The sequence below is a fragment of the Aplidium turbinatum genome, chromosome 2 (genome assembly GCF_918807975.1).
Source record: "Aplidium turbinatum chromosome 2, kaAplTurb1.1, whole genome shotgun sequence".
NCBI classification, from domain to species: domain Eukaryota; kingdom Metazoa; phylum Chordata; class Ascidiacea; order Aplousobranchia; family Polyclinidae; genus Aplidium; species Aplidium turbinatum.
Window position 1 is genome coordinate 9,151,581 of NC_137473.1, and position 17,859 is coordinate 9,169,439.

General features: G+C 37.5%; 1 protein-coding gene across 3 annotated transcripts in view; it reads right to left on the reverse strand.

Moving 5' to 3' along the window:
* LOC145764879 (complement C3-like) overlaps positions 1-17,859 on the reverse strand; it is a 51,746-nt gene that overhangs the window by 6,669 nt on the left and 27,218 nt on the right. The window contains exons 25-37 of one of the 3 annotated variants that reach the window (XR_014288532.1): positions 17,289-17,461; positions 15,197-15,335; positions 14,681-14,753; positions 12,018-12,154; positions 10,905-10,968; positions 10,491-10,650; positions 9,592-9,848; positions 8,340-8,515; positions 7,439-7,584; positions 6,889-7,051; positions 2,161-2,312; positions 1,831-1,935; positions 292-308 (exon numbers count right to left, since the gene is read on the reverse strand). Coding sequence is in view for 2 of the 3 variants with exons in the window: in XM_082576568.1 (XP_082432694.1) it covers positions 176-308; positions 2,161-2,312; positions 6,889-7,051; positions 7,439-7,584; positions 8,340-8,515; positions 9,592-9,848; positions 10,491-10,650; positions 10,905-10,968; positions 12,018-12,154; positions 14,681-14,753; positions 15,197-15,335; positions 17,289-17,461 (1,773 nt within the window). In the remaining variant the exon portion in view is untranslated. Of the gene's footprint in view, positions 1-175; positions 309-1,830; positions 1,936-2,160; positions 2,313-6,888; positions 7,052-7,438; positions 7,585-8,339; positions 8,516-9,591; positions 9,849-10,490; positions 10,651-10,904; positions 10,969-12,017; positions 12,155-14,680; positions 14,754-15,196; positions 15,336-17,288; positions 17,462-17,859 lie in introns of those variants that run through there. The other 2 variants (XM_082576568.1, XM_082576569.1) reach the window with 2 other exon arrangements.

A 17,859-nucleotide genomic window follows, 5' to 3' on the forward strand; every position in this document is an offset into this window, starting at 1 on the left:
TATGGTGCCAAAATATAAAAACATCAACAGGCCTAGCAAAAAAGAGGAGCCAGTTTAGCTAAATCAATGTAATTTTAGAATTGACTGCCTTAAATATATAGGCTACCTGATACATTTCAACATTTCTGGCATCAGAAACATATCAGGCCTGGATTCATGTCGCTCTACCACTTACCTTGACCATCGACAGATAATTGACTGAGAGCTCTGATCAAACTTTGCTCGTTAACAGCGAAACCAGACAGCAAGCCAATTGCAACCACAGCAACCTCTGTTGGAGATTCACCTGATGCTACGGATAGATGCATCTAAAAAGTTATTAAACACCGACAAAATCAAATCAAAATCTTAATTAGTCAAGTTAGCTCAGTGGTTAAGCGCCCGACTCAATATCATGCGGCGCTGGTTTGACTTTCAGGGTGTGCGCTTGAGCAACGCATATACTGTAAGGAATGCTCTCCATTCAGCGACACCTAACGGATTGAATAGCTCCCCGACAACAACACTTCAACAATCGGAAAACTTCACTCTGTCAATCTCGGTAACCGGCCCTGCGTCAAAAGCTACTACAAGTATTCGAAACCTATCAAGGATTTGTTAGTCCGAGGATAAAGATTCAAAACCAATCAACGAGTTTTAAAACATTTTTGAATTGTTTTATCAAAATTTTCAAAAAAGTTGTAAATATTAAAAAAATTGAAGGCAAATGTATCAAGATCATATTTTTATTCTCAATGCAAAACTTCTATTTTTTTTTGGAATCATTTCGACAAGCCTAACTTACAGCGTTTGTGGTTAGATACCAGATTGAAGCTAAGTGATTGTCATATATAGCCTATAAAGGTGGTTCCCGTGCTTAGTTTCAAGCATTAGGGGAGGAGAAAACATAGTTCTTATTATTCTAAGCTTTCGGCACTTACAAGAATAAAGAGGCTATTTCTAATTCACTTTAAACAGACGCTGTTTTACTGAAGAGCATTAAAATTGCACGTATTTGTATCTTTCTAATAGAATTATTGCGTTTTTACGCCGCTAATAGAGTAAAATCTTACCAGTGGTATCACGCTGATAGGTTAACTTTTTGAGGTCCAAATTTTTTTTTCGCTTTTGATCCGTTGATGAGGTCCAAATTTTTTTTTTTAATTTCTCAACTTTCAAAAGCACCCCACGGAGATACTTGGACCTTAATTGTTGATCAGCAATATGTAGACATCATCCCAGGGGTGACGTTGGACCATATTACATAATTTTATTTTTCATCCCAGGGATCTACTTGGACCACAAAAGGTTAAGCGCCAAAACAATCGGATATCGTGATCATCTTTCATCTTGTGAGCATATTCGCAAAAAAATACAACGCTTTAAGCCAGTGCTTCTTAAACAGGTGAATGGTTCACCCCAGGGTGAATAAAATTTTTGCAGGGGTGAACCAACCAAAAGGGGTGCATAAGGGTGAACCGTCAGAAATGGATGATAGCTTGCGAGCAGGGCGGATATTCCGGGTGTTCAACCTGTTCAGTGAACAGGTGAGGATTTTCAAAAACAAAATCAATTCTAAGTTTTTCATTTTTTAATCAAAACTAATTGTTTTTTTTATAAATTTCAATATTTTTTTAAGAATATCAAATAAAAATATTTTGTTATAAGCTTATTATAGACGAGATAGTTTTATCATATCATGAGACAAGGGTGAATGAAATCTGGAGATAGATGCTAGCACGGCGAGCTATAATAGGGCGCCATGGATGCTAGGGGTGAACAAAACTAAAAAAGTTTAAGAAGCACTGCTTTAAGCAATAAAAACAAGAATTCTAAAATGACCCATCATACACGGAAATAAAGCACCATTAGAGTCACTCCCTCCAGCAGTAAACGCCCCTTGAGCAAAGTGGACAAAATTGAATCGACTCCGAACCGGTGTTGGCCGTACTAAATCTGTAATGGTAAAGCAGGGCTACATCACGGGCTCAGTTACGTGTACCTTGTGGCACCAAGCCCCAAACAATGGACCATCTTCTTGTGTGCCCTCAGCTTATCACCTAATGCAGTAAGTGAGACCTTTCAATATACAAATTCGTCGCAAAAGAATGTGTCAATCTATGGTGTATCAACCAAATTTGGAAAATTTGACATAAGAGCTTTATCTTAATAAAACCTTACAGTGAATGTCATCCTCAACAGAGCATTTTCATTTGTTGCTGCTTGTTGGTTAAGAATTCGTATTTCATGCTCAATATTGAAATGGCAGTTCTCTGATGGATCTTCTGCTGTTTGGTACGAACAAGTGTAAGTCAAAACACCTGCACCTTTGCCTGAAAAGTGAGTAAAAGTTGAATTTTTATGATTTTAAGATATTTTCATCGTCCTAAAAATTAATTTAGGCTATCGCTTTCATGTATAGTTCATTGACGTTTTAAGACAAGCAGCAGCAACATGGTCCCTGAAATTTTTCTGTATTTTTTCACTAAATTTGTCAAATGACTTCAGGCCAAAAAGTTCAAGTAAAAATTTAGGTTAACATAAAAGTGAAGGAAAGGATCAAGCGAATGGTCAGGTGAATAGTCAGGTGAATGGTCAGGTGAATGGTCAGGTGAATAGTCAGGTGAATAGTCAGGTGAATGGTCAGGTGTAAGGTCAGGTGAATTTGATCAAGAATTAAACTTAACAGTTCTGGCTAAACACAACACAGTAAATTACATAACAAAGTCTTTAAACCGTTGCGGTGGTTTGATGTTGCGGTGCGGCCTGGTTAGAATAACAGCGTCAGTAAGGTTATCAGGCGAAACATTTTGTTCAGGTATTACATCAGTTGAATCAGTGAAAGCCTCAGTCGAGACATTATGTCTCGAAGACACATCAGTGGTTAGGTCATTGTTTGAATCATGAAATTTCTTAACATGGGTTACGTTTCTTTTATACTTTGCGTCATCATTTTCAACAATCACACAATTACCATGTTTCTCTGTGACAATAAACGGATCTTTACGAAAGGTAGTAGAAAGTTTATCACGGCCATGTTGTTTCAATAGTACAGTGTCACCAGGTTTAATATCAGCTTGAACTGCACCACGTCTAAGATCAGCATATAACTTTCCCTTTTCCTTCATTTCTGAATCTCTGTCCCGAACAGATTTAGAATCATGGTCATAAGAACGATCAATGCATGGTAACTTAGTACGCAATTTTCGTTTGAACAACAATTCGGCTGGACTAACTCCAGTCGTTGAGTGTGGTGTAGAGCGATACATAAGTAAATACGAATACAATTCATTTTTCCAGTTTTTTCCTTCAGCTTGTGCAATTTTAATGCGTTTAAGCAATGAGCGATTTTGAATTTCAACTTCTCCGTTGGCTTGAGGCCACAATGGAGTCACTCTACGATGCAATATTCCACATTCGCTCAAAAATGAATGAAATTCGTTGCTAATAAATTGCGGACCATTATCAGAAGTTATTGAACAAGGTAAAGCATGCGTTGCAAACATTTTCTTTAAACTTCCAATCACTTTTTCACTAGTAACTGTTTTCATAACATCAATTTCAAAGTAACGACTAAAATAATCGATCACAACAAAAACATAATCACCAGAAGGCAGAGGTCCCATTAAATCAATAGCAAGATCTTGCCAGGGTCCTTCCGGCAATTCGGTACGTTTCATGGGTTCAGGGGATACAGGTTTTGAAACAAGTTGACACCCAAAACAATTTTTTACAAAAACGATCGGCATCTTTGTCTATGCCAGGCCACCATACTTTAGTACGAAGACGTCTCTTCATGACAACGATACCAGGATGGCCCTCGTGAGCTAACGTAAGAACATGTTGTCTCAATGTTTTTGGAATCACAATACGTGTACCTCGTAATAGAAGACGGCCAATGACAGCTAATTCACTTCGAACTGTTAGATAAGATTTACATTCAAGTTCACACCAGTCGTTCGAAAGAATGCAATCCATGACATTGCGCAACTCAAAATCAGCGTTTGTTGCACGCTCGATGTCACGTGTGCTCATGGCAATAGGCGTCGCTTCTTTTGCTACAAATTTCACGTACTCATGCGTGTCATCAACGTGTTTGCACAGCGCTTTTGAAGAAAATAAGCGAGATAAGCAATCGGCAATGTTTTGCCTCCCTGGGATATACTTCACTTCATACTGATAAGGCATTAATCTTAAAATCCAGCGTTCCATTCTAGCATTCGGCTTGGAGCGGGGAGTGAAAATGAATTTTAACGGTTTATGATCTGTTAATAAATCAAAACTGCTCCCATACAAATAAACGTGAAATCTTTCGCATGCCCACACAATAGCTAAAGCTTCTTTTTCAGTTTGCGAATATTTACGTTCAATTTCGTTTAAAGTACGGCTAGCATAACTAATAACATAATTTTTTCCATTTTGGTTTTGCACCAGCACTCCAGCTAAACCATAAGGACTAGCATCAGCAATTACTTGAGTTTTAGCATGTTTGTCATAATAACCCAAAGTTACACAATTGCACAATAAAGATTTTAGCTTTTCAAAAGATTGCTGTTGAGCTTTACCCCAATGAAAATCAACACTTTTACGAGTTAACATACGAAGCGGTTCCGACACCGTGGCTAAATCAGGTATAAATCTAGCATTATAATTCACCAGTCCTAAAAAACTTTTTACTTCAGCAGCGTTTTCTGGTGCTCTTGCTTCCTTAACAGCTTCAACTTTTGCCTCTTCCGGGTCAATTCCTTTAGACGACAGCACATGTCCCATAAATACAAGTTTGTCTTTGTTGAATTCGCACTTTTCTTTGTTCAGCGTGAACCCACTATCTCGAATTCTTTCAAGTACCTTCTCGAGTCTTCGGTCATGCTCCTCTTGAGTCGACCCGTACACGATAATGTCATCAAGGATATTCTTGACTCCTGTACAACCTTGTAGCGTTTGTTGCATTACTCGTTGGTACATCTCCGGAGCACAACTAACTCCAAACATCAGTCTCTTGTATCGATATAATCCTTCATGCGTCACAAATGTAGTAATATTTCTAGAACTAGGTTGTAATTCAATTTGGTGATACGCCCATTTGACATCTAGTTTAGTGAATACCTTGCTTTGGTTCATGTCATGCAGCACTTCTTCAATGGTAGGCATCGGGTGACGTTCTCTTCTGACAGCTTTGTTAGCTTGGCGCATATCGACACACAAACGAATGTCTCCATTTTGCTTGGGCACGATCATTGCAGGTGAAACCCAAGTTGACGGTTCTTCAACTTTTTCGATGATGTCAAGGTCTTCCAACTGTTTTAATTTTTCTGCTAACTTGTCCCGAAGGTTAAATGGTATTCGTCTTACAGGTTGACACACAGGCTTTACATTTTTATCAACAGGTATTGTTAATTGAAAGTCTTTTAATTTTCCCACACCATCGAAACATGACTGATATTTATTCAAAAACGAAGGACTTTTAGTTACAGCATTTAGTTCAGAATCAAATTTAATTATTTGTAACTCTGTGGCTGTTTTCAATCCTAGCAGCGGTTGCCCTTTTCCTTCGATCACTACAAATTCGACATTTTTCAGTGCTTTTTTGTTGTTTCAACGTCTGCAGTGAAAATTCCTGCTATTTTCAAAGGTGCATCACTTCCATAAGCGTAGATTGTTTTGTCAGAAAGATGGCTTTTGCACTTAATGCGCTGTTTTTTTAAATCTTCCCACAGTGCACGATCAATTACATTACATGTAGCTCCCGAGTCGATAATCATTGAAATATTGATTCCACCAACATTTACCGAAACTTTTCCAGTATTGTAACTACATACATTAAAGATATAGTCCAACTCACCATCAGCATTTCGTTTTACTTGTCTGATGTTATTTTTTCGGTTCGTCCTGTTGCTTCCATTCGTCGGGTTCTTTTCCACGTGGCTGGTTCCAACAGATTTTGTTCTGCAGCAGCTTGCAAAATGACCCATTTTATTGCATTTTCTGCATTCTTTTCCTTGCGCTGGACAATTCCTGTCGCTGCTTTTGTGACCTTCCCTTCCGCATCGGTAACATCGGAATCGAGATTGATAGCTTTTCTTAACTGATTTAAACGTCGAGATTTTGTTGACTTCCTGACTGTATGATCTTGATTGAATTTCTGACACTTCGAATGCCAAGGCCAATTCTCTTAACGTTTTTAGATTCAAGTCACTTCCTTTTTCTAAGAGTCGGCGTCGTAACGCATCCGATCTACATTTTTCCACGACTTGATCACGAATTTCATCATCCATGTCTTCAAAACTGCACGTTTCTGCTTTTTGTTTTAATCGAGTGATAAATTGTTCTACACTTTCTTCCTCTTTTTGAAATAGAGATCTAAATACATGGCGTTCAAACGGGACATTGTTTAACGGCGTAAAATAATTAGTTAGTGCTTGAACAGCAGCTTCATAGCTGGTCAATTCCCCTTCAAAGGTAAAGAAAATGTCCTGCACCGCCATTCCAGCACAATGCAGCAGCAGAGCTCGCTTTCTAGAAGCATTCGTGACATTTTTTCCTTCAGCATACAACTCAAAAGCTCGTTTCCATCTGGTCCATCGCGTGCTTGCTCCAGGACTTTCACAGTCAAAAGGTTGTAAATCAAACGTAGGTATCTCCATTCTTTTCTGAGTATTATCCTACTATCCTCGTCGCCAGAATTGTTGTGTCTGCCTAGCCTGCTTTACACAACTTGATAGTTCAGATTTAACATAGCACTTGTATTTGCGTGGCGGAACAAAGAATCCAAACAGCGAGACACGAGTCATTTATATACTAGCACGTTACGGGTTTCCAATACAGATTATGTAAATACACAGACACTACATACATGAGCCCATAAATTGTTTTATTTTAGCTACTAATTTCAAATTACAAGTATCGTACCTGAAACAACAGCTGTAAACGATTCCTCATCTATGACATCAGGAGTTAACTCTGTCCTAATTTGCGATCTAGCATTGAATTCGTTGATTTTCAATACTGGACCTGGTCTTCTCAATGCTGTGCTTATTGTGACAGTAAGGTTCAATGATGACGTATCCATCACCTGAGATAATTTTGGTTTAGTTATTGTACTGTAAAAGGTAAAATATCACCGGACTACACTTGTAAACTGACGATATAACCAATAGTTGGTAAAGAAGACAATTATAGTTTAATACATGAAACTTCTAGCAATGTTTTACTGCTGTATACCTACGCAATTACTTCAACAAATTAATACTAATCACTTACGACAGATTTTTACTTTTCAAATTACGTTGAACATGTATTTTGTTTCAATATAATGCAGTGAATGACTATATAATATAGATCGTGCTTTTTTCGGATGTTTCTTATCATGCTTTCGTCTATGTCGGCGTACATTTATAAAAAGATACCAAACACTACCACTCTCTAAACGTTAAATCGAAGCTTATTTATATTTCAGTACCAGTACGCCGATCTTATTTCTATAAGCTGTGAGAGCTTGCATAGTGACCATTGTTTCCTCTGGAGCAGCAAGCTTGCCTCCTTCATTGTGGTGACGAATCAACCAAGATGCAAGATCGCGAGCAAAAGCGAAGGGATTGCGAGGCACTAAACAAGTAATAACAATTTCAAACAGCAAGCTAGGTACAGAATAACTAGATCTACAAGTGAAACATTCAGCTAGTCTAGGTGGTGACTGCTGACAACGCCTAAATTAGTATTTTAAAACCTCTACAAGTGTAAGGAACTGCAAAGATATTGAGCTTTCATTAAGTCTTTTTCAGTCAACAGATGAAAAAAAGTTTATGTGCAAGTTTCAAATAAACACTGCATTGTTATTGAAATTGTTTAACACGAGTGTATTAGCGTATTGTAGGCTACAATAGTTACCACGAAAAATCAATAATAATAATACGATTATTACTACGATTACAGTAATACAATTTTCGTGATACCGTCAACTTAAAGGGATTGCGAGATCACGACAGCCCCTGCCTATGCTATTGTGTTATATGCTTGTTATGTTTGAAAGTTAAATCTCCATCTAATTTCACTAAAAACGTGGTGCAAAAACGTGCTATAGAATTTTGTATATTGCATGAGTGATACTGTAAACGTTTTATAATTTAAAATCAAATTAACAAACTGCCATTATTGATTTGTTTATTACAAATTGGCTATGAACAAACGCTGCAGAAATTTAACCGTAATAAAGACACTGAGTTGGACTAAGCAACAACAATCATTTAAATAGATCAATATTATTGTTGTTGCATCAAATTAGGTTGTTTTATCAAAATCGTACTGCAATGTAATCAAATAAAATGTAAATGACTGGCAGGCAAGAAGAAAAGGAGTCGAACCTTCAGGTGTGTGCAGTCTAGCTATCAGGACAAGCAGAGCATAAGCTCTGGTTTCAACGTTGGCAATATCTCTCTGCACATTGTACCAATAGTTGTGGTAACTTCTTCCTGATGTGTAACTTAACGAACGAGCCTCCCAATAAGGTTTTTTGCTTGCCATTTCTGTTTCCAGCAATCTGAACAGTCACATTCAGGAATAGCGAAAAGGCCTATTGAATTATTTCAAATCAGCATTTAGCACAGAAAAACAGCTTAGTTGATTAGCAGTCTGTACAGCGTTTGATAAAACACAAGCCACATCTTGCCTTGTACGAAACAAAATAAAGTCTCATATCGTCTCTAATCGTCTCTAATATAAGTCTCATATGTAGTATTTGAAATGAAACAACTTTAGGTCAATTTAATGTACACTGAATAAAAGCTGCTGGGGGCCCCTTTAAAATTTTTGTGTTCTCGAAAATAAGATAGTATTTTGAATGGAGTTTCTTTCCATCCAATCAGTTCATCTGGGGATCTTTAACAGATCGGTGGCCTGTTTGGTGCAGACCTTCACCAACATAAGTCCCGTCTTGGCCACATTATCTGGAACGGTGACCATTGTGTGGAGGAAAACATCCTAAGATTGCATTCATTATTGGCACGAATCCTGTCTTCTTGACGCAACCCATAAAAAACAATTTCAACATTTCTTAACATTTATTCCAACAGTGAAATTTACCAAGGTGGCACTAGATTATATTGGATTTGAAAATAGAAAGAGATAAAATGAGTTACATGAACTTATTGTTTTGTTTTTTTTCTATTTTGTTGTGGTTGTAGCGGATGTAGTAGCCTAACTTATTTTAGTTCCAATCATCGCACTTTGACGTTTGCTTGTGAGAATCTTTATCTTCGGACTGAGAAAGATTTTGTGGGAGCTCAATTTTGGCAGTTTACATGCTGTTCAAGCTTGGACTACTGACGCAAGCCCGGTCACCGAGATTGATAAAGTGACGTTTCCGATTGTTAAAGTGTTGTTTTTGTAAGTTATTCCATTCACTTGTTGCCACTGAATGGAGAGCAGTTCTTGATATACCGTACGTTGTTTGAGCGCACGCACTGAGAGTTGAACCAGCTCTGCTAACCCTGTTTTTCATTCGTAAAGTCAAGCGCTTAACCAACCGAGCCAACTGGGACATGTATAAAAAAAAGCTAAACAATCTCAGGGCGATAATAATATTTAACTGGTGAACCAAAACTTTTAAACGACTACCTGACAAATACTTCTCTTGTAATTGGTGAGGCCTCGTCATATAAATTCAATAGATAGGAAAGCATGGCTATGGCGTGACGATTTTCAGTGAACAGTTTGCTGTCTTTGTTAGAAACCAAGTGTGCGATGCCATTACTTGTAACCACTTGCACTCGTTGATTGACTTGAGCTGAACACGTTGAGTTGGCTTGGGCTTCCAAAAGGAAAATGAGAATGTGTGTTGTGAAGATTAAATTTTCGCTATCCGAACCAGGTATCTTGTTTGAGAAATAATTCAAGTTAATTCATTGATTACTTTCTAAATGCAAATGCTTCAAAAACTTACAAAAAGACTTATACCAACTGAGGAAGCTTCTTCTAAAGGTTGATATGGTGCTTCCAGTCACTGCTGGGTTCCTTTGGAGATTTTTCGAGTTAATGTCAGAACAAACACATTAATTTTCCCGTGTGCTCGAGTGTTTATAGTTCTTGTATTGTAAAATAAAAAGTTTAAAAAAATAACTTTCTGAGCAGTGGCTGCAGTGTGCACATGGTGTTCAGCTATGCTGGTACAAGGCGATTCTAACTTTACTTTCTAAAAATTATGAGGTACCTTACAGGTACTGTACCCTAGAAAAACATTAAAAGTTCATATTCTTCCTCGATTTATTGCGCACTAACGGTTAAGTGCACAAACAGTGGATCTTCTAAACGACCGACTAAGCTAATCGTTTGATTAGTTAATCGAGAATCAGATTGCGTTTAAGCTTATCGGTCGATCAGTAATCGGCAATTTTACGGTAACTAGTTGACTAATCTTGTTATACAAAGAAAAAAAATGACCGCGATTAAAGCTACTTAATCTTCCGATCATATTAATCGGTGAATGATGTTGGTAAATCTAACCTTAATTCTGTTACCTTAAACTGTTGATGAAATACTGGATTCAATTCTTGAAAGAATTCGTTCTCAACTTGTTGATTTAAAATCCAAACAACAGCTTCGCATAATGCAGAAGTTTGAATAGTTGGAATAAACGTTTTTGCTTTCGAAAACACTTTGACTATGAAAGCATTCAACCTGCACAGAATTGATTTGTTGATTTTTACATGATGTTATAACATTTTAAAATAGATATCCAGCACAATATTGTTCAATGATATCTATTGTTCCTGTGACGTTGCTATTGGAAACTGAGAAATGAAGAAACAAAATATTTTTGTGTAGAACACCCCTATTACAAGCTAAAGTAGAAGTAATGTTTAAAGACACCCTACTATAGAGTAAATATGTTGAAGAATAGGTTATATGAGGTAGATTTATTTTAATCCTACCAGAGACTCGGAGAACCATTTTCAACAAATTGTCGTCTTCGTCCTTGAAGCAGTCTATTGTAACCTACAAACAAATGTGTTTAAATTTTTTGAGGCTAGTGGATAGTAGCTTATGTCTTGTTAACGTTAAATACATAAATATAGTATAAGTTAAACCAGTGGTTTCCAACCCCCGTCCGCGCACTGGTACCGGTCCGTGGATCAGTTTGCGCGGGTCCGCAGAGAAAACTGTTAATTAGTGTGGAAACCCCTTCGTTCCGTCGGCACGCTTGAGCTCCCGAACGTATTAGATTCTGATACGCAATACGTTCTAATACGTCTAATAATTAGAAGCCGAATTAGGACACCAACAACCTTTAGACCTCTTTGATCATTTCTGCTGCATTGTAACAACATCACGAGTTGCCACTACGTCATGTTCATTATTACGTCACAATGCGCCGGTTCTCTCTTTCAGATCAACACGAGATCTTGATGTCAACTCACAGACGTCAATTAACCCAAGGGTTCCCTACAACCGGGTCGCGATCCAGTACCGGGTCACAAACAGGTTGCTACCGGGTCTCGAGAACACTCAATCAAAATGGTGGTCAAAAGTGTAAGTTGGTTAAAAGTAGCCTATGCCTTTAGCCATAAAATAAATTGATTACAATAAAGCAATTGCAGTCATACCCTTAATACATATGAATTTCACATAGGCTATAACCTGCTGTGTATCTATCAAGGCAGTAGCGGATCCGATGAAGAGCAAGGCACTTGGTCACGTGAGTCACGTGCTCGCAAAAAATAAAAACACCCAAATTCATTACACTTTTGAAAAAAATTATAGCTTCAACGTTGCTCTGTACTCTGTACTAGCAAAATATATTAGTCACTTTTGAGGTCGACTGCTTTTGAACTTCTCTCCTCCTATTGTCATATTAAACCGTAGTTTTAAAAAAAAAAGGTTATTTCATATGCAACCTAATAATTAAGTAAAAAAAAATTTTGAATGCAGTAATATTGACGACCTTTTAAAGTTAATCAGGGTTTAAAGTGTCGAAATTCTCTTTTTTTCATAATAATTAAGTCCCTCGTTCTAAGCTGAGTTTTCTAGAAGTTGTGAATGCTTACCGTCTGTAATTCTCCTCACAGAATCAACGTAAGCAGGAGTGTTGGGAAGTAATTTTCCTTGCGATACCAAATAGTCATGTACATAGATATTTACTCCGGAAATTTGTGCACTGGCGTATCCAATACCAATCGGTTGCCTTGAAAAGAAGAAAAGCAATTTACATATTTTTGTCAGTTTGTGTTGTATACTCAGCAAGCATCGACAGTTAGGTCGCAACTGGGTAGTGGGTAATATGTGGGTCCAAGATCTAATTTGTTTCATGGATCAAACTTTTGTGGACAGCCAAAATTACTCTGTGGTTTTCATAAAAACTTACAGTTATTAAAAAAAAAAACAGTTCTTATTGTATATTGTAAAAACACAGTTCCTGTTACATAAAACTACGCATTGTTTGGAATAATTTTGGTATCCCGTCTAACTTTCATGTTTGCATAAGTGTACAAATGGGCTGCCCACATTCAACTCACATTGATTATTATGACTTTTTTCCCGTTTTAAATGGCAAAACTAAAAGTAAGTTATAGTTTGAAAGCAAGAAGGTCAATTGATTAAAACAAACAGCAGAAACTTTATTAGTGTGACCCCATCCTAAGCCCATCAAAACCCCACTCAATTCACTCACAAGCCCATGTGCCCATGCATAGGCGTCGATTTTTTCTTAAAAGAGAGGAATTCTGGATGGGCGAGAGTTTTCAAACAGATTTCATTGAATGTGTATGTTCGCAAATTCGTAATGGTTAGTCTTTCTCACAAAGACTACGTTTAGCGTCGCTGCAGCAATTACGTTTTAATAGCACTGTTTTCTTTATCAATGTCATCTCTACGTTCATTCGTGCTGGACGTGGCTTCTTCAGCGTTATCATCTCGACGCCTTTTGGAAGCTGGTTTTAAGAATGCACGAATAGATGTTTGACTTTGCTTCATGTTTAACTTTTCAATAATGAAATGACAACATCGCGCGGTACCCCAATTTATACCCAGCAACAAGTTTGTGAGGAAAGATTTGTAAAAAGCGATTGTTTCAGTACGTCTTTAGTTTGTATCGGTTATTTTATTGTCATGTTCATTATGATGTCATATTCATATTCCCTTACGCTGACCCGGAACTGAAGTTTGGTTGTGATTGTGACGTAACGAAAGTGAGACCATTCGGAGAAAAGATCAAACGTGGCTTTCTCTCACCAGGAATTTCCAGCGAGTGGTAGTTGCCGTAGCAACAATGCATTGAGTACCGAAAATGGTTTACAGATGCTGATTTTTGTTTCTAACCGCAACGATATTCAATATGTTAATAGAGGAAACGTACGACATGTCCTTTTTGAAGAGAGGAGTGCGGTAAATGCGCGCATCCGATTTAGCGTTTCAAGTACAGACACACTTGTCAGCGCAATTTCGATCACCAATTTCGATTACTACTTTCGTGTAATTTCGATTACACAAAAGGCTAGGCCACGCGGATTCTAATTGTCTTGGCTTTCGGCTCTAGACAGGTTTTCAACGTGCGACGTCCCAAGAGAGAGAGAGATGAGTTCGGCGGTTTTACAGCGTATTGGCTTGATATCAAATCGTGCCCAAACGCCTTTTTTAAACGCAGCGTTGTTGCGGAATTGCTTTGTTCTGTCGGATACTTAGCGAGAGACATAGCGTTAAACAAGAAGTTGCGCTGCAGTTGGTTGGATAATTCAGCGTTTAACAAAAACGGAAATAATTGTAACGAACACTTTATAAGTGTCATGAAAACAGGGTGGGCGCCGTCCACTCGGCCCACCCTATTTCGACGCCTATGTGCCCATGTAATTTATGTCTTGGCCCAATTGGGATTGCTTACAGAATAAGTAAATCGGCACACAAAAAATAATTTCGAAGACCATATACCCTTTAAAACTAAGTGTTAGAACAACAGCTAGTCATCGATGGCTTATTCGTCAACATCGATGTGGTAGCCATCCTTAATTAAAATAACATTTGGCATGTGGATAGGTATTGCCAGTAACGTTGACAAGGGGATCCGGAAGATGCTTTCGGATCTGGGCCGGAGATGATTGTGCGTTTTTTCAGAAATTAATTTGAGGCCGATGGATCTCATTCGTATTGGGCTAAAAGTTTTCTATCAAGTTCTCAACGGCCATGAGCATTGCTACAAAACCTGTTTTCGCTGGGTTGCATTCACAAACTACCTGACTCAAGAATATGTTTGTTCACTGTTAAGATATTCCTGAGGTCACTGCCAAATGATAGGATATCACCCACACCTGACTAGGAGCACAACCAAAGGCTTATTATAAAAAGATAAACGTTACTAAAATGGGATCACATGCTTTCAATACAAAGGTTGTAATTCTTGTCAGTTATCCGTCTCGTTTTGGAAAAATGCCAAGCCCTTAAAGCCAGGAATTTCTGCGCTTCACTTTAGAAATGCACACATTTGCAAAAAACAAAAAAACAACATATGTAAAGAATACGAGTTGGGCAATCGTAAACGGAATCATTGGCCACGCTTTATACCAAATAATTAGTTGATGCTATATTTGTGACAATAAAGAAAAAGGAACATGAAACACAGTGTCCACCGTAAAAAGTTCAGGTGAAGCAGGCCTATTGTTTCTTTGCTGATAAGATAAAAAAAATCCATATTAGTAATAATTTACTGTAATATACATACTTGAAAAATGATTCCAAGTCATTTAGTCGGTAGCTGAGTGGCTTCACTACATTGTTTTCGCTTTGCACTAGACCTACATCAAAGATAGATTATCATGCAATAGAAGATTAATATGTATTAGATTACGTTATAATAACCTACATCTTCTCTTAATTTTTTCCCTTCCCCTCTCTGTTATTTAGCATTGCTTCAACATCACACATATATAAGCTCACCCTTGAGACTTTGTAAATTTAATACAGGTAGTCTACCGGTAGTAAAAATTTTCAAAAAATATGAAAATTTTTGCATTGCAAGACATTTTTTCTACGGAAAAGTTTTTCATCTATTTGACGTCATGTTTTGATTGCAATTTTATTGGGACTTTCAACTATTTTCAACACAGCTTAGCACATTTCTGCACCAATTTATAAAGGGCAATGCTGAAATTAATATTCCACGAGGAGTGTTTTCTCAAGTGTTATAAATTTTTTGCCTCACCCAATGTAGTTACGCTGTTATGTATTTGCCACCCACCTTGTGCGATTACATAACACTTGCGAGTGCTTGATATAACTCTCTCAGGAAAACGTAATGGAATAGCGAAAGTACTTTTTCTTCCTTGATCAACATTGAATGAATAAGTATCCGAGGAGAATTGGGTAGTTCCTGAAGCCTGGAGATGTAGAGCAATATTATTAAAGGACTAGGTCAAATATTACGGCAGATAGCGTAATATGAAAGATCATACCAAATGAGTTGTGTTCATTGTAAGCACACAACTGTTAAGCATCCTCATTTTTTATGTACGTTTGCAGTCAATTTGAAGAAGTATATGCCTATGTAGTCTAACGAGCATCATAGGCTGACACTTTAAGCACTTCAGTAATCTAAATAACCTATAAGTTGATATAAACATGTTGGTCAAATATTATGGAGAGTAAGCTTGCTATTTATTTATGATTGTACTGCATGGTATATGCCTGAGTGGTGCTAAATTTTTCAATGTATGACTGAGTAAGCAATGACAAGTCACTGATAAGGCATGGTGAGATGCATTCTGAATCCAAAACTTAAACTTTTGCATTCACAAGGTCACGTTACCAGCTGCAACTTGCAGATAAAGCCTACAGACGTACTCATTGATGATGTACGGTACTTCAAGATTGCTTACAAGTAACTTTACATTATCAATTGCATAAGAGAAGGTAAAGGTCCCATACTCAGTTACTAAGCCTGGGAAACGGAAACATACTCATCATACAAAGCCTTCTGCACTAATGAAACTAATCAAAACAGGGAAAAACCAACTGAAAAAGGTGATCTGGTACTATAAACCAAGACCAAGGAAAAAAAGCTATTGATTTATTTTCCTAATGAAACTAACGTGGCCAGTTCCTTTCTCCCGCCCGTCTTTCCTTCAAAAAATTTGCCCACTCTATTTATTACTTTGGATGAAGGTGAGAGATGTTTTTAACAACCAGCTTAGCTTAAGCCGGGAGTCATACCAGGTTTGCATTATTGGAAAGCCTTGTCCGCTGCGCCATCCCACTATTATAATCTTGCAGACCACATACCAGCATTCATAAGATTCAAGTGTCATCAGTGAAATTTAACAATCCCTAAAAAGAACCGAGAATTCCGATTGCCTTGCAGGACTAAGTTCATCGATTGACTTAGAATGCGTAAACTTGTTTAAATTGCAGATCAATTTCCATAAACCACGTGAGTCAATTGACGCCTAATGTCTTTTCGTGAGCTAAATTTGTTTCGATAACCTTTGTTTAAAAACAAACATTACTAGGCAACAAAACTATATGTAACATTATAAAAACAAAAAACAATAAGCTAACGTTTTCGGCTAGTCATACAGCCCTTTTCAATACTATAAAAAATATTTTAAAAGAAATACTAAACAATCATATAATATGAGTTGCATCTTAAATATATGTTAAATATAGTGTTGTTGCTTATAGTTATGTTTGTTTATGGTTTAAAAAAGTAACGTCTTTGCTCAAAACATCACGAAATTGGTTCAAAATGTATTTATCAAAAAAGTCCATGCCAGAAAATGCAAGGTAACATTCTATTGCAAAGAGTAATTTATAATTATATTTATCTTATTTATTATATTGTATTTCTCTTATTTATTATAGCCTACTGTATTTATGGCGGAGGAATGGCGCATCGGATAAGGCGCTCGCTTTCCAATCATGCAATCCTGGTTCGACTCTCCGCTTATGCTGGTTGTTGACAAACACCGCTCACCTCTACCCAGGGTGTAATAAATTGGGTGTGCGCAGTTGCTGAAGGAAAGGTGGCGGAGAGAAAGGAACTGGCCACCCTACACTCCTTAGTGCCGAGGGCTTAGTACAATGAGAACCTTATCTTCTCATCCACCGATGCTTGGATTCAAGTATGGGACTCACCTTTGCATTTACTGTATTTATCTTATTTATTATACTTCATTAAGTTCATTTAAAAAAGAAAAAAACTCAATCAACGCGCTTGATTCTTGTGGTGACGAAGTGAAACAGTACTTCAACGTGTCACATAACTCAGCTTTACTCCTACAAGTACAACAAAAAAATGTGCGCTGTCCATAAGCTATGCTGCTACACAGGTATACCTTTACAGCAAATGGTCTGAACACCGAATCTATAATCTGTCCACTGTTTGTTATCGCACGAACATCCATGGATGTTGTGCCGTCCCGGGGTATTCTCAATGGAAGAACAGGCAGTGATGTTACTCGCGCACGATTCGTCTCTATGGATACTGTGGCTAACTTTGTCCACTGACCTGTTTAAAAGAACGAAAAAAAAACGACGTAAAAGTCCGTCAATGCCATATGTAGTTGTATAGGCTAAAACAGTAACAAAAAACCTAGTTTGGTACACTGTCCAAAGAAAAAATGAACTTTACTGGAACTTGGCATACGCTAAAAGAAGTGGCAATGCTTGGCCAGAACTCAAACAATTGTCGATGTAACTCCGAACAAAAGCACGGAGTGGGTCATGAGAAAAGACTTGATAAATACTTGATAAGAAGATTGCCTTTTTTCGATATCCAGTCATCATAACACTTGAAAGGTTGTGGAGTTACTTCTTTCTGTTTGTGGTGCACTTCTTCTGTTCATATGTATCACCGCTTTGCTACGCTACTTGCGATTGTACACGATGTTGTCAAAAAAAAATAGA